This window comes from Limulus polyphemus, unplaced genomic scaffold (genome assembly GCF_000517525.1).
Source record: "Limulus polyphemus unplaced genomic scaffold, Limulus_polyphemus-2.1.2 Scaffold76, whole genome shotgun sequence".
Lineage (NCBI taxonomy): Eukaryota > Metazoa > Arthropoda > Merostomata > Xiphosura > Limulidae > Limulus > Limulus polyphemus.
This window is the reverse complement of record NW_013665686.1, coordinates 86657-111607: the sequence shown is the minus strand read 5'-3', so window position 1 is coordinate 111607 and position 24951 is coordinate 86657. Positions and strand designations below refer to the sequence as shown.

Below are 24951 nucleotides of genomic sequence, written 5' to 3'. Positions count from 1 at the left end.
AAAATGTATTCAAATAAATTTTAGCTTCAACAAAAAAGTTACCACTTTCTATCACTTTCTTTCTTCTTTATTGTTTCTAACGTTTTATTATTTTTTGTTGTCTAATTTGTTAAATATGTACTATCTATTATTTTCACATTTTCTATCAAACTCCCAAAACTATCATTAAGTAATCTTGACTCTTAATTTTTTTCTTTATTTAAGTAATTGAACTTGTATTGCTTCGAATGTTTGAAAGCTTATTTTTTAATTGATAAACTTTCGGTACAGTTTACTTCTCTTTGACACCTTTCAAATAATTCAAAATCTAAAGATGTTTTCTAATATTCATAACGCAACCTTTCAGTTGTCCTAAAAAATTAAGAACAGTTTTATTATATTTATTGGTATTTCATTTGTATATTTACCTGAGAAAGAATTATAAAATGTGGATTTACAACGATAGAAACCGTGTTTCAATCACCGTGGTGGGCAGAGCACAAATAGCCCATTGTGTAGCTTTGTGCTTTTCTACAAATAAACATCGTCGATTCGTTCGAATCAGACTATCATCAACTAAATAGACAATTGGTAAGAAAAGATAGTGAACTAAAAATAATGAATAATCAGTTAGAAATTATATACAATTTAAAACTGACTAGCTATAACAAGATTAATTTGTGTTACGAACCACTATTTCTTCAATTTAGAATACTTATTTTAGGTTTTAAATATTCAAAACGATACACGCAAATTCAATTTCATTTACTGAAATGAATAATAAGGAAAAAAGTAAAACAGTCAAGATTGCTTAAAAAACAGTATAATGATAGTTTTGGAATTCGAAAGAAAGAGTGAAAAGGATAGGTAACATATATATATATATATATACGTGGGTCAATTTCTAACCTCAATAAAGAAAGTAATTTTAACCCCCCAAAACAAAAATTAAATAAAACGTTACTATCTTCAGTCACTTGTATAGCCTATTGAGTTAGTAAGCTCAAGAAGAATTGTGGAAAAATATTCTTAGCTGATGTTAGTTGCCAAACTACTGTCGTCAATTTGAAACTGAAAAATTAAGTTACTTGTTCCATTAATTGTAATATCATAAAAAGTGTAGTTTTTCTAGCATCTCTCAACTGTAAAACTTAAATAATCCAATCTTATATTCAAAGAAGAATGATACATAAAGAGCTACCTACATTTCTCAATCTCAACTTGCTAAAGTAAACGTAAAACTCGATTGGTCAATCTTGTTTTAAACAAAAATACAATGATGTTGAGGGTAAAGCATTGTTTTAAAAAATAATAAAGTAAATTTTTTCATTTAATAAACATGATATCGTTATACGCTATGATTTTTTAACTTTGATGTTTGTATTGTGGGTTTGCCAGATGTAGTGTTGATGTCACGTGATGAGCGTGTGACTTTAACTTATGAAATTTCATTGAGGGTTTAGGAAATGATTTAAAAGAACAAAAACGCAAGTTAGATGAGAGTTAGGTATTTGATATATTGTTAATTGATTATTGAGTCAGCGAGCTTAATAGTTCAGCGCTCTAAATTTTGAGTTCGTATCTCCAAAAAAGTACTAGTGCTACGAAAAGTACCGTACACACGAGAAATTTATCAATAAGTGCGTAGTTATTTATGTGAGAAGTTAGACCTATCGTCAATTACATGTAACTTTTACAAATCATCCTTGCAAAATTTTTAATTGGGAAATAAAATTATGTTTTTTTTTTCTTTTACCTAATAACCTAAAAAGAACTTGCCCAATAAATGAAAATGACCAATAATAGAAACCGTTACTATACCGATGTCAAAAGTGAGACTGGCCATTTTGGTAAAAATAAAACAGGATTAGGACTAAACTTCAAAATGGGCGTCACATGAACAACCAAAATCGAAAAATTTCTGGAAATGATAAAATGACCAAGAAGAAAAAGACAAAAAAATTGGAAGAAAGACACTGGAAGCTGAGAGGAATAACAAAGATGAGACGTAAAAGTTAGAGAAGATTTGTCAACAAAGCCAATTTAACCGAGGACGAGATCTAAGAAGACATATGAAATATATAAAGGGACATTAGTGAAGTGAAAAAAAGGAAGTTCAAAAGGATATCAATGAAGTACAGGAGAATTATAATAAAACTGATGAAGCACCAAAGCACATCAATGAAGTATGGAAGAGTTATAACACTTAAATCGACAAAAACTTCTCAGGAAATGTAACAGAAGTACATGAACACCAGGATAAAACATCTTCAACGTGAAATGGAAAATGCTAGGATCAAACCAACCACACTTCTCTCTGCATCAAACAATCGAAAATTCCAACCCAAACCTATGCCATAAGGAATAGGTGAAACCATGTGGTCTACATCTGTTACTACTACTACTGTTGTGCAACTTTTGACTGAAGAACTTTCATAGGCTACATCACTACTTCAATAAATCATTGAATATAGTAGCTACGTTGAAAGCACGTCAGTAGGAGAATGGCCAAGTTCTTAGCTTCAAAGAAGACTTCACCAGAGGTATTTCAAACTTATAAAAAACCCAAGGTTCCTGTTTAGATTATTTCCAGATAATTACCAGAGGCTGGAGCCGCCAATGTATTCCCTTGACTATTTACCTTTTCCTCAAAGGTAAAACACAAACAAAAAAACAAGTTTTAATAAAGGGTCATACCGCCTTTTACCATAAACCACGTAAAAGAAAACCTCCATAAAAATGTGGTGATTGGCCAGTTTAAGTACAGTAAATAAGTAAAGAAAGAAAATTATGTGTTGTTTATCCACACATTTGATAAATGATTGTAATGTATACATTTATATATATTAGTACTAATAACTGTTAGGAGTTACATTATTGTTAATTAAATAATTTAAAGTATCATTGTCTTTTTTGTGTAATAGGATTGTTCAAAGGGACTTCACAATCTAGGGAGGGCAGTGTTGTAGGCTGTTTTTTTTTAATTAGACATTTGTATTGTTATTTTAGCAAAGGGAATATTAAGTCACATGATGAGCACGTGGTAAACGTCTAGAGTTTTCTTTGAATCTTAGGAAATTATGAAAACGCAAGTAAATTTTGAGATTATTCATTAATTATTAAGTCAGTCAATCATTTGCTTCAGCATTGTAAACTCTGTGTTTGTGTTTTTAACAAATTAGAAAATTAGTAAGTGGGATCTACTTTAAGGTATTCTTTATTTGTTATTTATTTCTTCAAGTTGTTCTACAAGAATTGTGCTGAAAAACTTGTATAAGTTTGTTTGTTTAAAGTTAAGCACAAAGCTACACAATGGGCTATCTGTGCTCTGCCCACCACGGGTGTCGAAACTCGGATTCTAGCGTTGTAAGTCCGCAGACATACTGCTGTGCCACTGAGGGCACTTGTATTAGTAGAAATGAAACGCGTTCATTATCATTAATTTGATTGGATTTTGCATTATCCCTTTCACCGATTAATCCAAAAATAAAAAACCTGCCCAACAGTAGAAATAGTTACAACAATAGTCTTACTAGACAGAATTGTCCATTAAAGAAATCTTGGACGAAGTTTGTGGTAGAATTTTTATTTGGTGCAAATAAAACTGTGAAAACTAAGCCTAAAAGAATTGTTGTTCGAGAGGCATGTTTGTCAAAAAGACAAAATCAGGAAGTGTTTTTACAATTGAATCCCTTGTCTTGAATATTGTGTTTTGACTACGTTTCAGGACACTTACGCGTTCTTTCTTCAAGTGGGTGAGTTTTATTATCCCTTATCTGGCGATTTTTGGGTGAGAAAATCCGAGGTTATCGAGGGTTAAACAACCCTCCTTAGTCCCCCTCACGATATTTAGTTAAAGGCAACTATGAGAAAATAATAGTAATTAATGTAGATGCAATTGCAGGAAGAGGTGAAGAGAGGCAGAAGCAAGGGCTAGACCATGAATGTGTTTCGACAAACATTCTAATAAAGTGCACCTGATCAGGGCGGGCCCTATCAATAAATCCAAAGCCCCAAAATTTTGATGAGGGGAGGGGGACGGGAGTGCCCCGAGAAAACCCACTTTCACTAATGGGTCCGAATTGAATTCCCGACTAGTGCCAGTGATGTTAGCGTGGAGGAATCTGAAATAAATAAAAAACTGATAATAAAAAAGTTAGAAGGTGATTTACTTATGAGTTATTGTTAATGCGGTTAAACGGAGAAATGTATCTGTCGGTGAAATACATTTGGACAGCTTTTCGAAGATTTGACGAGTTTCTGGTTGAGGGCTCTTGTGTGATCTATTTTGCTGTTGGATGTGGATTATGTTTTCTGCCCCGGAACACCATCAACACATGATTTTTAAAGCAAGATGTCCGATAGTAAAAACCTTTCTAAATGTCGTTCTCAGTAGCAATGCATGTTAATATATATAAGTAGTATCAAAATAATCGTAACACACTGCGATTTTATCGAAGATTTATTTGAAATAGTTTAACTTGAATATAGAGAGATATTTTTATACAAACCAGACAGGGACTTACTAAACATCTACGTAGAATTAGTTATAACAAACCATAATGATGACGAAAACCTCAGCGCCCCCGCTTGGCAACCTGCCAGCCTATACTTGTACGCGTACACGCACACAAATACAGATTAAAAATTACGCGATTGGCTCGTTTGAGGCAATGTTTTGAAAGCGGGAATCGGTCGCAACCAACGTCAGGAGTTGGCGTAATATATTCAGGTCATTCGCGATAGAGAATCTACCCCCTTCTTTCTGATTCCCCTCATCCCTTCCTCTAGTAGCTAGCTGGGGCCAGCTTACAAGCGGCAATCGTCCAGCGTCAGATTGGTACTGTAACAGCAAAGGAAAAGGAACCATACGAGGTGCGCGCGCCATGTTCTTAGGTCTGCACGTTTAGCGACGATTTATATTTCAGGAAAATAAGCGCGTGTACCAGAGTAGGTGTTTATTCTGTACTCGCAACCGTCGGACACTTGTTTGACGCTCAACCTACAGTCAGGCATTGATGGCATGGGTTTAGAAGTCCAGTCCGTCCAATCCTTCTCTCTGGATAAGAAGGTATTTTTTTCCAGTTTATTTGTCCATGTTTAACAACAAAAATTAAGAATAATATATAACTTATAACATTCATAAGATTACTTTTTAAATAGTAATTTGTAAAGTATTCACATGTTCTTTCCAGTTTATAGCTTTCTAAATAATTACTCCCGATTATCGCCTGTTATAAGCAATTGCTAGATTACCAAGTTTAAAGCAAAGTTTATTCTTGATATGCCATTACTTTTACCTTCAAGAATTAAAAACTTTAAAAGTTTATTTATGACTTACCTCGAAGCACAAAATGATATATATAACACTAGCAGTCAATAATTCATTTTCTATCTAAACTTGAGAGCTAATGCTGTAAGACAAGATTTGCTATAGCAATAACTTGAATAAGTTGATGTTTCTAGTTATCAGTTTACAACAGTTTATTATATTTCTTCACTATTAGACAATTTTAGGTAAAATATTAATAAAGTTATGTGGCTTACCTTTAAAATGAGTATATAATGTTGGATTTGACCGTTAATGTTTGTCTGAAGTGGTCATTTTTACACTTATGAGAATATAATTTTTGCTGGTTGGAAGGTTAGCTTGCTTCGAATTTACATAAATCCTGACGTAGGACTGTAATCTTTGCACCATCAAGGTTATATATTACGAAAATTGGAATTAATGTAGAATTGTATAGTTTTAGCTAGCTACATAAAAAGACAGCAAGGGAATTTGAAGAAATTGACTGAACAACTATTTGGGACCTTTATTAAGAAATTGAAATTCTGTTTTAACATTACTTATTTGTCTCTGCAATAGATGGCAGCACTACACGACATGAGAGTATTGATGATCTGTGGCAACAGTTGTAAATATTTCATTACAACAGTAATAAACAACGTTCATCTGTAGTATCCAAGTGTTTATTCCCCCTAAAGCCACTAATTTAAATCATGATTAAGCTTTCTAAAAATGAATCAAACTTTTATTTTACTAGATCATCATTAATTTTTTTCAGGTCCATCTCTACCTTGGTCAACTTATCAACCTTCAGACTAACTAGCCTTGAGTTTTGTCATTCATTACCTTTGACATTTTCTTCAAGCGTACTACAGATTGCGAAGTTATTAGTTGGGTGATTTTTTAGGGAGGGGGCAGTTCACTTATATAGTTGTAGTTGCGTTAGGTTTTTTATCTAAATGGAAAAAAGTTAAATTGACTCAGGATCGACGTTAGGTTTATCTTTATCAGGACCTAACGACCATAAATTGTTGAAAATTATTTTAATAGCTCTCTAACAATCCAAACTAAGACCAGAATGTTTACATGTACTTGTTAAGACAGTGCTGCTTTTAGGATATGAATGTAATGAATTATCCGCCTGAACTAGATAATTTTTTTAACGGAAGAAATATTAAGATTGAACTTATCTTTAACAAAACTGGCATGGTTGATATGGCTAATAATACACATACACACAATTTGTGTATTTGTATTCTCACGCAAATTATTTATCTCTTTAAGATAAGTGTGATGGTTTCTTCTGTTTTATGGAAATCAAGTCTCTCAATAATAACGAAATATCTTTCTCGTTCGTTGAAATTGGCATATAAATGAACAAAATAGAGATAGATAATTGTCATATATTTAAAATTCATTCTTACCGGCGTCTTTGCTTTGTTTGTCGGACGAAGTTGAAATTTAGAATACACAACGTCAGGATTTTTTTATGTTTTTTGCAGCTAAACGGTTATGTACCATTTATCTATATTTTTGCAACCAAAGAACAGGTGTGATAAACATTTGTGATTTGTGAACTGCAACATCAACGAAGTTCCGACAGCGTCCCGTATAGAAAGGGCTGCTATTACCTGTGGCGCCCTCTGTGATCCGATAGTGAACTTGTGTATGTTGAATAATCTACTATTTGTTGTTGGCTATACATAAAACAATTCTATGTATTTCCGCTTTAGATGACAGAAAACCGATGGAATATCAAGGTTTTTTTCTGAATTATTTTCTGGGGTCAGGGCCAGGATTTTATTTATTGACTGATGTGGCGCGGGTATACGAGTGACGAAAACGTAATTTATCTACAAACATTATCTGGTAATATTCCCCAAGATTATTTTGCAAGTATGTTTAACATGGAACAGTCTTCGAGGGTACCTACTTTTTTCATACTAAACGTTATCATCTAGAAATAAATCCTTCATATTTAAACAAAACTCTGAGAATGGGTTTAAGGTTAGGGGGGAGAATTCCTCTTGCCCTATAGAAAGCAAACCACTGAAATGTTAGTTCTCCTGAAGAAGAATAGTCAACTATGCGAAAGCGCTCGAGTTTTGGGTCTTATTTTGAGTTTATTACACTTTATATGTGATCCTTTGTGCTAACTCTTTTATCAAGGTGGAATATTAGTTGGTACCTTTGCCCTTGCCCCTAGATGGCTAAGTGGTGAGTCTGAGGGCTTATAACATTAAAAATCGGGTTTTGATGCTTCTGATGGGCAGAACACAGCTATCCCATTGTGTAGTTTTCTACTTGATAGCAAAACAAACAAACAACCTCAGCACTTTTTTTCTAAAAATATTTCTTGCAGACTGCTGTCAAAAAAGTAGTATAGTTTACAGACTTGAGAATTAAAGCTCTATAGTTTCAGCTTAAAGAAGTGAAAAATAATATAAGGACACTAATTCAACACGCACCTATAATAACTCGAAATAAGATATATATATATATATTAACGAAAAAAAATAGCTATTCTGTACATAAACAAAAAATCACAAATGAACATAGTGAATTCTGTGATTCTTTGTTTGTATTTTTCGGTAGTTGATAAAATATTTTGTATTTTATTTTTCAAAATATGTAATTCTGGTGTATAAAATGCGTAAAACTTCTGTTTATTGAGTATCTTAAACAGTTTTTTTTTCGTAATTATAAAACTTGTTATATTATTTCCGGTTTAAAGTCCGGAGAACAATGGCAGACCTTGTAAGGCAACGATGCGAATATTATGTGTATATTCACAACACCAGGTGAAGAACGTTAATTTTCTTCGTGGGTTTTATAGAAATCCTTGCCTGTCTAATAGGGTGAAATATCTAGACCTTTTTTGTAACAGGTGTTGCAGCACACAAAATTGGCGTTTTTACATTAATTATAACATTAGAAGTTGAGCGGTTTTAACTGTAGAGTTGTTTATTTTCATAACCGCACATGGAGATTAAAATCATCTAGTTAATAATATATGCTAGTCAGAATTTTACAGTTGCAAATGGGTTGGATTTATTAGAAGGAGTATATGAATTTCTCATAGTGATCGTATAATGTCAACCCGTGTGACAGAAAAATCAGACTAATATATATGAACCCACAAGACATAGAAACTAAATTGATATGCTCTAAACGTGGCATGAAAACTATGGAAGTTTTATAAATCCCTGTTGTAACGAAGCCAAGCTTCTAAAAAAGAAAATTACTCTAGTATGTATGAATCCATTTGGGAAAGAAACCTTACTATTATATGGAAGTCCGTGTGGCAGGGAAACTGTAGTGATATATTGTAGCATTACACTATGTGGCAGGTAAAAAAAAATCACTGTTACTAAAAACCAATGTAACAGGAGTGACATAATGGCATATACAAGCCTATATGGAAGGTAAGTCGGACTAATACATCAGTCAAGTATTTCATGATCACATCCAGATGGTTTTTTTTGATAAATGAATATTTTATAGGTCGAAAATGCACAACCTCACTTCACTGATTTTGGTTGGAGGTATTACGTATAACCAGTTTAAGGTACAACAGTAACATTGTTTTGTATTTTCTGTCAAATTGCACCTTCCTTTTACTTGAACCAATTTATGTGATGACGTTGAAGCTGGTTCAAACTGGAAATACAAGCTGGAAACACCGACTTATTGGTTAATCAACAATGTAGACAATAATTTTCTTTCTGTTGATTTACTTTAAGTTTAATAAATACTACACTGATACCTAACATTCGATAAGGCCAGGGTTGGATATCAATAATGGACTGTATCATTGTTTAATCCATAATATTTGTTCGTTTCATTGAGAGGGAGGGCTAGAGAGAAAAGTTCATCCTGTGGTGGCTTTGGAGTTATATAAAGGAGGCCATGCCGGTCGTCGTCAGTCTGCTAAGAAAGTATTATTGCATAATTTTCATATATTTGGCACAGATAATACACACGTATGTATATTGCTGAAGTTTAAAGAGTCTGCCAACTTTTCACACCCCGCCACTGTTGTCCCCCCCTTCCAATGGAAAACATCTTCTCGCTCCACTATTATTTAAATAATGATCAATGTTATTAACATCACACATACACAGTACTAAATACGCTCTGACAGCTAAAGCATTATAAACACACCGTAAGAATGGCTTGTAAAATTCATCATATTTTCATACATCTTTTGCTTAAGTGAAATCTTATAGGTTGATAAAGAAACTTTTAAGCGTGCATTTCCTTTTATTTTGCTCTAAGACAACCTGGATTTCGTCAAACTCTTTCTACGCATGTGTGGCATACATTTTGTTCAAAAGGCTAAACGTGTATTATTACATAAACCATCATGTGAACTTCACACACAAAAGTAAGATCATACTCATTTCCGTGTACTATTTCTTCGAAGGTTAAACACGTGTGTACAAATCATCGAGTGATTGTCTTATTTGAATGCTTTCAGTCAATTTTTGAATTTGTTTTCACTAATGTGTCCAATTTTTTACTTAGCAGCTGTGCCGACTTGGCTCATTTTCAGCGAGCTCAAAAGAGAGGCTTTAACTGGAATTTGAAATTTCTTAATTTTTAGCTTAGTCTTTTTTAAATCTTGTAAGAAATTTGTATCGAAAAAATATCCCCGCTCCAAATGTCCTAACGTAAGTTATCCACTTGAAGTGTTGCTGTTGTTTTCTTAGTGAAAAGTTACACTATGGTCCACCGCGAGGGGAATCGAACCCCGGATTTTAGCATTGTAAGTCTTTAAACTTACCACTGATTCACCTGAAGACCCACTTCATGCAGAACATTACAACGCTAGAAATCTGGTTTCGATAGCCGTGGTGGACAGAGCACAGATAGTCCATTGTGTAGCTTTGTGCTCAACTTCAAACAAACATTCAGAATACGATTATGTATGTTTTACAGAGACGCGTATAGATAGAGCTTTTCTCTTTGAAATAAGTTGATGTAGTAAAGATGTGTGAAACATTAAGCATCACAAACGCAGGAAAATAGAAACACACAGTGCAGGGTTTGGCATACATCGCAGATCAAATAACATATTTGAGTTGTAATATCTGTATGTGACAATGCTATGCCTAAGGTTTGACTTATAATGGTACCTATTAAAACACTTTTTTGTACTGAGCTTCTTCAGAATTCTTTTGGGATGAAGATTTTTCACAGACTTTTACTGCGAAATGAGATAATTGTTTCCAAAAATATACCAATCATTAAGCTGTAAAAACTCGTTCTTGTGGAACAGCTTCCGAAGTTCACTAGACAGAAGACGGGATATCTGCACGTCCAACTCTGCGTACTCACTCAGGCATGCCTACGGATTGAATACCGGGTCCGTCATCTCAAAGAGTTCTAGCTCAGAACCTGGTATGGATCCGGTACTAGATCCGAAAGCTTGTTTAAAGCTCGTTTGAGAAGTATGGTATATATACACGTTTTACAAGTATTTAAAGATATTTCGGTGAGGGTAACTTCATCCAGGGGATTAAAACAGGTTATCTTGCACTAATCACAGTCCACGCCTACTCATTTAATATATAACCTGTTTTAAACCTGTCACTTGACTTGAAATCTAAGTCTGAATAATGCTCGAGCTCTAAAACTTCAAAAGCGAACCCCCGAAAAAAATATCTTTATTACGGAAAACTGGCCTAATTAAATCTAAAACAGTATTCAAACATTTGAATTACTAATTCACTATTTATAGGGACAAAGACATTCTTGGGATTCACTACAAATTACTCTCTATCGTATCATTTTGTTTCAGACTTAAATTCTCCAGAACTCTGACATCTGTAACGCTGTTCTTGACGTTTAAAATACATTTAGTCCAGAGCTCTGACATCTGTAACGCTGTTCTTGACGTTTAAAAGTACATTTAGTCCAGAGCTCTGACATCTGTAACGCTGTTCTTGACGTTTAAGATACATTTAGTCCAGAGCTCTGACATCTGTAACGCTGTTCTTGACGTTTAAAAGTACATTTAGTCCAGAGCTCTGACATCTGTAACGCTGTTCTTGACGTTTAAAACGTATTTTCTAATTATTTTGTAAGTAAACTTAATTCGCACAGTTGTGACAAAAGTTCTCTCTTTATAAACAGGCATCACGTTTGCACGAAAAATTACTTATTAAACTTAAAAATATATATATTATTGTCAGTTTTTTTGTGTTTTTAGCGCAAAGCTACAAAGTGGCTATTTGGCTCTTTGCACAGCGGGAATTCCAACCCCTGGTTTTAGCGTTACGTTTTCAAACTTACAACTGACCCACAAGGGACTTTTTACCTGCGTAGTGTATTCGAAAACTATAATCAGATACTTAAAACGATTCAGTTTTACTATGTGAGACTTTTTAATTGTCGTAAATTTATAACTTTCATATCATAAATTTAGTATTATCCATTATCAAAGTAACACCATTTTTTTTTTTTACAAAATTCACATCTGTATCTAATGTAAATTTGTTTTGTTTTCTCTCTTGTTCTATCTGCGTGGAAATTAAATACTCATTCAAGGTAAAATCTATGAAGTTTTGAGCTAGTTGCTCTAGGTGTGTTATCCGATTACCACATACATAATATCTGAATAAAGTTTCCTTTTCAATTTTCCTAAATCTTATTAACCCTCAAAGTATCGGCTTGTTTTATAATATCTAAATAAAGTTTCCTTCTTCTATTTCCCAAATTTAGTTAACCCTCAAAGTATCAGCTTGTTTTATGATATCTAAATAAAGTTTCCTTCTTCTATTTCCCAAATTTAGTTAACCCTCAAAGTATCAGCTTGTTTTATAATATCTAAATAAAGTTTCCTTTTTCAATTTTCCTAAATCTTATTAACCCTCAAAGTATCGGCTTGTTTTATAATATCTAAATAAAGTTTCCTTCTTCTATTTCCCAAATTTAGTTAACCCTCAAAGTATCAGCTTGTTTTATAATATCTAAATAAAGTTTCCTTTTTCAATTTTCCTAAATCTTATTAACCCTTAAAGTATCAGCTTGTTTTATAATATCTAAATAAAGTTTCCTTCTTCTATTTCCCAAATTTAGTTAACCCTCAAAGTATCGGCTTGTTTTGAGTTTTTTTAAACCGTTTACTACCGGTAGGGTACAGATATTGCATGATATCAAGTAATTTTATGTTTTTTGCCCGTTAAACACCCATTGTAAAGAAAGGAGTGAAATCAGTAATTTTCTATGTTAGATGTATCGGAAATCTTAGTAGTAATAGGTGGCGGTTCCTTTTAATATTGAATATTTTTTGTTTAAAGTTTTATATGGGACTCTTATATATTATTAGAGACCCTATAACCAATAAAGTCATGGATCTACGAGCGAATCGTTGCATAAATAGTTTATGAAAAAAACCGATGGGGATTTCAACCCAACCGGTAATTTTAGGGTTACAAAACAAATTAAGTTAAACATTTTAAACTGGTATTTTGTCGTTTAATTATTCCAGCTGGAACTATTTTGTATTGAAAACCTGCTAGACTAACGAAAGTATAAGAATAATTATAGATACAAATAGGGCAACGATGCTGAAACCTCTGACGCATCGACGTCATTAATTATTTATAAGTTACTTCACTAATTCTTTTGTTTCCCAGAAAAAAAAAAACGGAAACCATTACTACTCGTCACTGAAAGACGAAGACTTATTTGAGGTCATGACTTTGATTTTAATACTAGTAACCCTAAAATTTATCAGGTTCAAAAAGTAGTCCACATTGATACAGGTGTAATATGACCCTACTCCCCAGTAGGCAGCCTGTGGGCCAAGACCAGCCCAAGTTTTTTAAGAACAGCTTAGGACAGAAATTTGTTTGGTTGTATTCAACCGGTAAAAATATAATAACTTAGCTGCTGAAAAAGTTGTACTTCCTGCAAAAGTGGCATTTTTTTATTATTATCAAATAAAGCTATTCACTACCATTACTCTACCCCTAACCTACCCCGAGGCTTTCTAGTTATTAAAACTAAACGACTCCTAACAAATTGGTGTATATGATACAGAGATAACATTTTACTAACACACGGACCACCAAATGTATTATTTGCTAAACATGTTCAGCTCCAATAGGGGAAATTATTTGTAGAACTTAAGTTTCAACATTCAGTATTTATATAGCTGCTAATTTGAATAAAAATGATGCAGGGAAAAGAATAGGTAGTAGAAAAGAGTTATCGCTGTATTTAGGCTTAATGAATGAATGTAGTTAAGTGTTTTTCCAAACAAAGAGTTGAAATGAGGGAACATATAGAGAAGAATAGTTATTGCATAATTAAGTTTGATGTTTTTCTACGTGTTAATATAAATTCTAGTTCCTACTTTTCAGAAAGCCAATATTGAAATCATGAGACAAGATTTATCGTAAGTGAATTGGAACAATTAGTTAAATGGTGGTGTGGGGAATGTTTAGCAATAAATTAATTTTAATCCAAGATGAGTATGTTCGTAAAAAAGTAAAATTTGTTTCTTTTAGAAAATCCAAACGGGTGCCTGATAGTGTTAAAATTGACAACAATGACTTTTCTAAGTATGTTAAAGGTAAGCAAAATAATAAAATAAATAAAGGATGCTGATGGCAAGGTTTTATTAAAGATAATGATATGGCTAAGCTTTAATATGTTCTCTTCGGTTTTTAAAAAACAAGATGTTAGTAATATTCCCGACCATGTATATTCTGGACTGATCTGATCCATGTGGATATTAACCTTTGGGGGTAAAAAGAAAGATTGAGGAATTAAACGTAGGTAAGGCACCAGGATTAGATTTTTTCTATGGTTGTAACAGAAATCAATGATCAAATATCCCACTCACTCTTTAATCGCACAGGCCTATGATGGTTTTATTGTCTTGAAATGTTTACATGTTCTACACTAATTCCCGTACGCTGAATCCGAAAATGATATCCATTTTTCTCCACCACTTACAGATTTTTCGCAAAACGTCATTTGTACTTTTACATAACTGAATCATTTTCCTTGAAATCGGGGTCATATTTTCTTCTGCCTAAAACGTTGACAACCACTGACTATAGATTTCTCTAGACCAATCGTGACATGAGAGTCTTATCGATCGTTCTAGAACCCAAACATAATAATAAAAAATGTTCATTTTGATAAATGAAATAATAATTTGATCTAAGTAAGAGTTTTTTCTTCTTCCCGATTTGTAAAAAATTCTTACGTGATAGAAAAAAGTGAATATTATTTTCTAAATTTGCGCAGCTCAGTTATGAAAAATCCGTTATTAAAACGAAAACAACTTTTATTAACTTTAAATTTGCAGGCCTGTGTTATTAGTACATCGATAAGCAGAGGGCATTTGCCTGAGGATTGGAGAAATGCTAATTATTAAAGGGGTGATAGAGTTGCCCAGTTTGTCTTACTTTTGTAATGGAACTAATTCTAGGAATCTGTAAAAAGATACTTTTTAAAATTATCTAGTGAAAAATATCTAGTGATTATGGAAGCAAGTAGAGAGGAAAGGTGTGCTTTAAACTTAACTGTATTACAATGGAGCCTTTTGCAATGGAAACTACATTGCAGAGCTATTGTCAGGATGCACGGTCGTCAGATAAAGCATGACCGGACGTAGTAGCATGGACTGTAAGACTCTAAAATAGTTTTAATATAATACTCAACCTCTAGGAATCTGTAAAAAGATACTTTTTAATATTATCTACTGAAATACATCTTAAAATAATGTTATATGGATGTTTGAAATGGTGTGGATTTGGTGTACTTATATTTTCAAAGAGCTTTTCAAAGGTGCCAGAAAAAAAGATTAACTAGGATCATCATATTGTGGAGATTGGGGAAAGGCTAATTAATCAGACTGTAGAATGGTTTAATGTGAGAAAGCAAAAATATATTATTAGAATCAAGTGAAACTGTACTATTTTTATTATTGGAGATCCTCAGGGGTTAGTGCTTTGGATTTTTTTTTCTTATTTACGTTAATGTTGACTAGTAATAACTAGTAATTTAGTAAAGTTTGTGGATGGGATTAAACTCTTGGGTATTTCTAACTGTATTGAGCATAATTTCTTTCAGCCACATTTTGCTACTGTGAATTGTGCATTTGAATTATATACCTTAATTTGAATGACACATTTAATACAGATAGGAATCCACTCAATAGTGTGAATGAAGAAAAGGATTTTGACAAAGTAGTGGATAAGTCACTCAAGCCATAAAGAAAATGCTCTGTTTCTAGTAGCATAATTTTAGGGTGTATTTATAGAAATACTTATTACGAGTCAAAATAGATAATTATCTCTTGTTACAAATTGCTTATTAGGACTCACTTGGATTACTGTGCACAGTTTGGTATCCTTATTTAAGGAAGGATATTGGCTTATTGGAAAGGGGTCAGAATAGAGCTACTAGTATGATTCTGATAATGAAAGAAGAGTTATCTTATAGGGATAGGTTAAGATCTCTGAAATTATTTCACCTTAAGAAAAAATGATAAAAGGTTATGTTATTGGAATTTCCAAGATTTTCCAGTGGGTCGATGCGATAAAGGACTCCATATTCGGAAGACAATAAATTTTTGGAAATGACATGGTAGTCTCTAATTATGACAGTTTTCTTTTTCTAACAGGGGGATTGATTTATGAAATGAGTTGCCGTCGGCAGTAGTGGAGGCCGGCACTTTACAAAAGTTTAAAAGGAGGAATTGATGATTTCCTGAAAAACAAAGGATGTGTTTGAGTTTTCACTTTTTCTCAAGGATGGATGTATTGGGACAGACTAGAAGGACCAAATTGTCGCTTGTTATCGTGATACATATATAAGTTTTGAGCATAGTAATTACGTTGGATAGAAATTAAGTGTATATATATATATATTTATATTTCTTTTAGCTATTAGGTCTCATAATCGTTTGTTTTGTTTTTGTATTTTTGTAATTAATGTTAGCTAGGTGGTTGTATTAATTTGGGCCTCTGGATATATACATTTTTTGTTCATTTAAATTAACTATTTACCATATTATACATACAACAGGCACTTTGGAATTAAGAACAATTTTGTGATTTAATAAATGAATATTTTATGTTATGGCTAAGTAGCCAATAATTATATAAAATCGTGATCAAGTTACCCTGCAATTTTAAACCTTCTGTTGTTGTTATGTTGAAAGTACCTTTACAAATAGCCTCTCTTGAAAATCGAATTACTAGTTATGATTTCAAAAACTAATACCGACTTTTATACTTAAACTTAATTAATGAGAAGAATTTACTTAGATGAAATAAAAATTACCTTTTCAGGTTTATCACAAATTACTAGGGTCATTTTTAAAATGTAGTCTATGTAATTGTCACATAGAACACATCAGTTAGAGTTCTCACAATCATCTATATAAAGGTGACATTATTGGTTGAACAGGTGTGGAGAATAAGCATGTATTGTACAGAACTTTTACAGAATGTTTTAAAACGTCATCCAGTTAGTTGCTTTATGCGTGGTTTGTTGGTTAGTTTGACCCAATTTTATGTCCCAGTTACGCAGAGCATTTACAGTACAGCTACACGACCTAACGCACGTGCTCTACCTCACACAGCCAATGGCTCGTCTAGAAACTTCATTAGCGCACCTGCAGCAGTCTTGATCTATGTTTCCAAGATTACTTGTGTCAAGAGTTTTTCATCGCGTGTTGTTTCTCACCGTTCGTTGTTGTCACATCATTGTGGTAATTTGTTCATTTCACACAAGTTTTAACGTTTAATTTAACACAGGTTTTTAACGTTTATTTTATAGCTTTTCACTCGATGTTCTATTATTTTTGGTGATTTTGGTTCAGCCATGTTTTAATGTATAAAATACTATTGAAGTATTTATGTCCGATTATTAAAATAAATACCGAATATTTAAGTTATTTACAAGTTTGTTTACACAGTAGATATGTCTTGATTCCTGTAAATAAACCTGTCGAGAACTTCGCTTTCATTAAAAAATATATTGTATATATTACAACTATATGCAAACAGCTGTGGTTTAATCTTTAGTTCTTAACATCTTCAGGTAGCGAGGTGTATAAACACAGTAAAAACGACTGTTAGACTTTAGTGCCCATTCTGAAAAACTTTCATAATATAATTTTTTAGATATTTTGTATTCCCAACCAACATAAAGCACCTTACAAATACAGGTTTATTGCGGTTACTAAAAACTACCATCAAAGATGTATACATTATAGACGGTTAAGGTCTGAAATACCTAAAAGATTATTAAAACAATTACTGAAATATTATCAAAGAAATAGACAGTATTAATCCATGTAGTATCATCGTTAAATCCATTGGTTGTAAAGCGAAAATATTCAGACTTTCAGGCAAAAACAACAGAAACTTTTGATTTTTGTAATATTTACGCTAGTTTTAACAGTGATTAAATTAAAGTCTTTCATCGGATAGTTCACCCCCTGGTGGCTCAGCGGATATTCTGAGGGCTCATAACGCTAAAAATCAGATATCGATACCCGCAGTGGGCAAAGGACTGATAGCCTATTGGGTAGCTTTGCATAACAACAAACAAATAAATCATTAGCAATTTTTAAACATTTTAAGAAATCTGGAAAATTAATGCTTTGTTTTAATAAACACAGAGAGAGATTTTCTATAATAATTTTACGGATAAAAAATATAATTGCTTCACAATAAACGTACTTTTACAAACTAGGTATTTTTCACTTAACACATTTGTATATGTCGGCCAACATATCTTTCAGAGAATACCAATACGTGATAACTTTACCTCACAAGTTTGAGGTTATATATTATTCGCTGTTCCAGATGGGTGATATTCTTCTACAGAATATCGAGGTTTTCTTGACGTCACCAACAAATTTATCCACCCGAGTTAACCCGCTCGAAAAGAACAACAACTGCAAACAAAGCACGTTACTTTTGATATAAAGATTGTTAACAAACGTTCAACATTTTCAATAAAACAGAAAATTGAAATTATAACTTTTTCGGTTTCAGAATACAAGAATTTCTAGGGGTCGTTGTTGGTTTAAGCGCAGAGCTAACGAGCTATTAGCGTTCTATCCATGGTATGGATTCGAACACCAGTTTTAGCGTTGTAAATCCATAAACTTACTGCTTATCTAGTGGGAACCCTTATTCGAAAATCCTACGTATTTATCGCAAAAAAATAAGAAATACAAATGTACGTAGCTGTAGAAGGTCTATGCGTTCAGCGTACGAAAATTATTCGATTTTGCTCTTGTCAAGTCCCCCGGTGGGACAGCGATAACATTACGGACTTACAACGCTAAAATTCAAGGCTCGATTCCCTGAGGTGGACACAGCGGATAGCCTCATATGGCTTTGCTCTAAAACAAACAAAAACTTGAGTCAATTGCTTATGCTTAGAACTCGCTAAATCCAACTACGCTGAAACATGATTTACATGAAAACATTTTCAGGAACGAAAAGAACGTCTAAAAAAAACTAAGCTATCTATTAGGTTTCTTTGTTCATCCTGCAAAATCTCGACTAGTACTTACCCAGAAAACTAAATTATCCCTCAAACTACTTTAGTTGCTTTATATTGATATAAATAATTTATAATCTGCTCTATCTAATCGTATTTGAATACTTCCTATGGCTGTGTCAAAGTTATTAGTAATTATTCAAAAAACATAATGTGATATCATAAAAGGTGGAACTTTTTTCAATATCAGTTGGAAATTACACCAAATAGATATTGTAAAATTACAAAATATCAATTCTAAAATATTTTAATTTAAAATTATTATATACAACAACAAATACTACCCTACCTTTTTTCAAGGAGTTGTGCTCATGCAATACCCAATTTTTAAAAGATAAATTCGACCCCTGTATTCCAAATAAATTATGCTATAAATTTTGGTACTCTAGGCTTACTAGGTACAATATAATTTGTTCTACATTACATCACTCAAATTTTTCAAAAAGGGTTCTTAGACCTCATTGTGAATATTAGGTTTATTCAGTTTTACGGTAAATTCAACAACCTTCTTATTAATCATTAGAAAAGTTTTTTTTTTCAATATATCAAGATCTTTTCAAAACTATTTCGTCTTCACATTAATTTTTTAACTAACTTCTAAGGTAATAATGAACAACTTTAGTATGACAGCCACTGTTAAGCTTAATCTCTTGTGCAGAGGGTTGAATAGTTTATATTAAAACGATTTTAAATACGCAAGTCACGTGTAAACTACAGCCGATATAAAGTCGCATGGAACAGATTGTATCAGAACTACATTTTGACATTATTTGGCGTGACGTTGATAATGTGATGCCATCGAAATAATTTCCAAGACGAGGATGTTCATTTTACTTAATGACATTGGAAAATGAATGAATATGAATCACCTTAGTGCATCAGGACCACCCAGAAAAAGATCTTGCGACAAGTTTTACACCAGTATGATAAGCAAAGTGGGGCATCCCTTAAAGGTGAGAATCCACGAAAACAAACCTTAGTGCGTTGGTGGCTGAAGCTGTCCACGTTACCATGAAAACAGTATACAACATAGTCAAGAAGGAACATAGTCTGGAAAAGCGACAAAAGTCACGTGTACACAAAATGCTTTCACGATATATTCTTTCAAATGTTGCATACCCAAGCAGCTGGGGAAGGAAACAGGCATTCATGCTATTCCATACGAAGACATTCGAGTCTAGTCGGCTATGGCTTTCTGTGATCGGACTGTTGAAATGGGTACTGGAAACTGTTGTCTTCATACATTAGATATATTATGGAAGGAAGTAGGGAGGAAAAGTGTGCTTTAAACTTAACTGTATTACGATGGAGTCTTTTGCAATGGAAACAACATTGCAGAGCTATTGTCAAGATGTATGGTCGTCAGATAGAACATGACCGGACGTGGTAGCATGGACTGTAAGGCTCTAAAATAGGTTTAATATAATACTCAACCTCTTTACAGTTAATGCAACCTGAACATTTCATTATACGTAGAGCATTACGCCATTAATGTAGTTAAATTAAATTCTGTTAATTACTGTGATTGTCGTATTTATGATTTTCAAAAAAAAATGTTGTTTAAGTAAATCTTATTATTACTGGAATATTTCTTCTATTTTCTTATCGTTTACATTTTTCAGCTAATTCTTATGTTTGGTCTTTATTATTTCCTGCTGGCTGCCCATGTGTGTAAAGGATAGTTTAAAGTTAGGTTAATTGTGTTAGACGTAGCCCATAGTATATGTAATAAATCATTTTTATTACAATTAACTTTTTTCTGTACCTCCTGCTACTTGACTCTGTAGTTAAACAACAACAGATTTAATAGTAATTTCTCTCGGGTTAATATTAAGCTACGGTAAAGTTACACCTTTGAGACCTTTTGATGAATTTTCGTTGGTCACCAGTGGTTGTTAGGGAAGTTATATAATGTTTTGTGTATATTAGTGTCCCACCTTTCGAAGGACGTGAAATCGGTGATGGTGCATGAAATGAACAATTTTTATGTGTTTTGTTAGTAAGTTATATTACATTGTATAGTGTTTAATTGAGTTATTATTGGTATTAATTATAGCCAAAAATATCGCTAACAGTGAGACTTATTCAACTGATAAACCAATATGGCTGAACAGCGAGGGAAGCAACTGATGAATCAATGAATTTTATTCATTGTAAGAATGGTATATTAAATTAGCTATATTCATTACGGAATTTATTTTTGTTCTGATTCATATAGGTAATGATAAGTAAGGTTTTCGTTTTATGACATGCACCTAGTAAGAACGGTATATTAAATTAGCTGTATCAGTTACCGAATTAACTTTTTAGTTGTGGTCTTTATCCTAGTAGATGAAGAGTTAACGATAATTTCAATGATGGGGTTTTCCCTGTTTGCAATAAAAATACAAGTATACATTTGCAATATTTCTGAAAACTGTGTTCACCAGTTAAATTATTGTTGTTGTATCAACACAGTATTGCATGGAAAAATTGTGTGTAAAGTGTTTATCCATGACCCAATGGGTATCTCCATCATCTCAGTAAATATCTCTGCTGTTGTTATCGTGTATGTGACGTCATTTCTATAATAGGTTTCGACTCTGGCGTCTTTAGTTTCACTGAAAATGTTCTAACTTTTTAATAAAAGATCTCTTTCTAAACTTTGTTCTCTTTCGATCTACACTTTAAAGTTGCTTCCTGAAAAATAACCGCTTTTAATTTTAATTGGTAAGATTAATACTATAAAGCTCTTATGCTTTGCCTTATGATGAACAACAAAATAGCATGTTCAGCCTGCCACAGTATCTTTAGAAATAGTTGGTAATCACCACACTCTCTCGGAGAAACAATATTTGAAACAAATACGAGCAAACATATGAAATACTCATTAACTATATCTTACTATCGACCATTTACACATCACTTTAATCGTTGAACCAATAACAGACACACACACACACTGAGATTAATGAAGGCATTTACTAAATTATTCTTTTTCCATACTTCGAAAGTTTTAAGATGGTAAGTGTTTGTTTTTGATTATGCACAAAGCTACACAAGGGCTATCTGTGCTCTGCCCACCACGGGTATCGAAACCCGGTTTCTAGCATTGTAAGTCCGCAAACATACCGCTGTGCCACTGGGGGGCGATGGTAAGTGCTAGACTTTGATAAGCAGCATTATTGTATTTATAACGACATGAATGACACTGGTACGTCGATGCAGTTGGTACACGTGCATGTTAGCTTATTATGGACCTCGGACAACACATCTTCAATTCGTATTTCGTAGATAATGATGTAATAAAGTACTTCCACTCATAGTAGTGAATTTCTTGAAACTTGTGGATGTCAGTTAGGGCCAAACATGTAGGTTTTTAGCTTATCGACAAGCTGTTTTTCTCTGTTCATGAATAGAAATATAGCACGAGCGTTGCAAACCTGAAATATTTATACCCGAATAGGAAGAGAATAAAATTATGTGATTTAATGCATGTCTTCCATTCGCCATACATCCATAGTAGGCCCTGTTCATTTTTCACCTCTTATCAGTTTGCCTGTGTCTGTTCATTTTGTTGCACAATCACTCTGTTTATCATTCAGTCTATTTCCTAACTATCATCATCAAATGTTTACATCTTTACCTATCACACCGTTTCTCAATAATACACTGTTCATGCCTAGGACAAAGAAGACACCAACACTAATACGACAAGATAGGTAAACTAAACATAATTTAATATTCCTATTATAGTCATGACCTGGATCCCATTAAGGCTGTGAACACTTCTTTAGGGGCATAGGTATGACTTCCATATGAGACTACCATGTAAGAGTCGTACATCATAAAAATGCGAATCTCGTGTCTGTGTGCCAATTAAAAGGCGGTAACAAATCAAAAACCATAATTGCATCGGTTATGTTCAACAGTTAGTATAGAGGCGTTTTTGTGAAGCTGTCATCGACTCATTTTTTTTTCTTCATACTTGTTCTTACATTTAATTGGAAAATACCCGTTTTCCATTTTGATTTTTAACTTCTGGATTTTATAAAGTTATTAGATGTTACAAGTTTACGTTTATTAAATTTATGTTTATAATTCGTTGATTTATGTGTTAATCAATTCCCGGCTTTTAAGCAACGGGCGCAAACCTACGAAAGTGATTAAACAATTGAGAACGTATTCAACGACCCCCATTCTCCATGACTTGACCCTGACCTGACATTAACCCCCACCCCCACCCATATCTCCTAATACCTCAAGAGAATAATGCCTTTCCCAGTTTTTCGCTCGTGGCTATAAACATATTTCAGATTAATTGTAAGGTAGATGTTTAAAGATAGGTTTTGCTTACAATTACACATTTCATTCCGAAAATAGTTTTCTATCTGCGAGAAAGGTTTCCATCTTTTACACAAATATGTTTTTGGTTGTTAATGCCTACCCCCCAGTGTGTCAGTGCTAAGCTTGAGCGTTTACGTCACACGCATGCGTCTGTGGAACGGAAAGTAAGCAAAATGGGATTTCGCAGCACACTGGGCTTGATAACACGTGTGATCGGTGTGTATCATGAGTCAAAAATCATCAATATATACACAGTGGGTTTTAACATTAGGTAGTACCAACCTGGGTGCGAATATCAGTAACAGATGATATCCATTTGATCAAGCTGAGTAAGAGAGATAATGTCAGATATCCATATCCAACCGGGTCAGATGTTATCTAGTGGGTAGTATGAATTCTAGTATGAGTGTCATTGTTAGATTATATGAAATACACAGTACCAACTTGAGAGCAAGTGTTAGCGTGAAATGACATCCGGTAGATACTATCAACTTCAGTACCAGTGCTAATGAGACAAGATATGCAATAGGTAGCATCAACCTGAATACGAGAGTGTGAGATGATATCCACTAGATAATACGAACTTTCTTTATCAGTCCGAATAAGTATCCTTGTGAGATGATATCCAATAGATATATCAACCTGAGTACCAGTGTCAGCGTGAGATGATGTCCAGTGATAGCTAGGGCTCGGGTACGAGTACCTGTGTAAGATTATATTCAACAGATATATCAACCTGAATATCAGTGTCAGCTTGAGATGATATCCAGTAGATATATGAACCTGAATACTAAGTGTCAGCATGAGATGATGTCCAGTATATATATATATATCAACCTGTGTATCAGTGTTTGTATAAAATTATATTCAGTAGATATTTCAGCCTGAGTACCAGTGGCTGCGTGAGATGATATCCAGTAGATATGTCGACCTGAGTACCAGTGTCTGCGTGAGATGATATCCAGCGGATATATCGACCTGAGTATCAGAGTCTGCGTGAGATGATATCCAGTAGCTATGTCAATCTGAGTACCAGAGTCTGCGTGAGATGATATCCAGCAGATATATCCACCTGAGTACCAGAGTCTGCGTGAGATGATATCCAATAGATAGCTTGGTCACGGGTACGAGTGCCTGTGTAAGATTATATTCAATAGACAGTACCAACCTACGTTTTTTGTTTGTTTCGTGTCTTTGATGTTTTCGAGAATAGAAATTCCACAGAAACTTCAACTCAAAACGATACGTGAAAATAAAGAGCGAAGAAACTTCTGTCGTTGTCTCACATAATTACAGACTTCCGCTACAAGTACTAATACGAATATTATTCTTAAAAACGATAGTTTTCTAGAATATTACGCCATACTGTATATACTGTGATGTTAGTTAGAAATTCATGTATACTCACTCACGATTCATCATCTTCAGGAAAAATGTTAGTAGGTTCAGTGCCATTAAACTTGTTTCTGCATGATTACCTAAATTATTGCCTTTTTGTGCTTTTCATTTGTTTTAGCATTAACAAAAATAAACATGTACTTCGAGTTTTTGCATGGTTGGTTAAGATATTTTTGAAAACGTTCATTGTAACAATTCCTTTTGTCGTTATCGTAAAGGAATATTTCACATAAGATCACCTCGAAATACCCCTAGATAACAATATCCTTTCACAAAATATCCCAATGGAAGGGACAATTATTTTTTTTTTCCCCATAGTCCGTGCGGACTGTCGAGCCGATGGCAGATCTTGCACTGTCATCGTTTCTAAAGCTGTTTTCTTACGTCAAGGATGCAACCCCACATGACAT

The 24951-nt window shown here is 33.4% G+C and overlaps 1 protein-coding gene across 3 annotated transcripts in view; it reads left to right on the top strand.

The window, feature by feature from the left end:
• Positions 1 to 4679: 4679 nt before the first annotated feature.
• Positions 4680 to 24951, top strand: part of LOC106466725 — a 39720-nt gene continuing 19448 nt past the window's right edge. The window contains exons 1-3 of one of the 3 annotated variants that reach the window (XR_002612384.1): positions 4680 to 5050; positions 13789 to 13853; positions 15918 to 17250. Coding sequence is in view for 1 of the 3 variants with exons in the window: in XM_022395379.1 (XP_022251087.1) it covers positions 5003 to 5050 (48 nt within the window). In the remaining 2 variants the exon portion in view is untranslated. Of the gene's footprint in view, positions 5051 to 13788; positions 13854 to 15917; positions 17251 to 24951 lie in introns of those variants that run through there. The other 2 variants (XR_002612383.1, XM_022395379.1) reach the window with 2 other exon arrangements.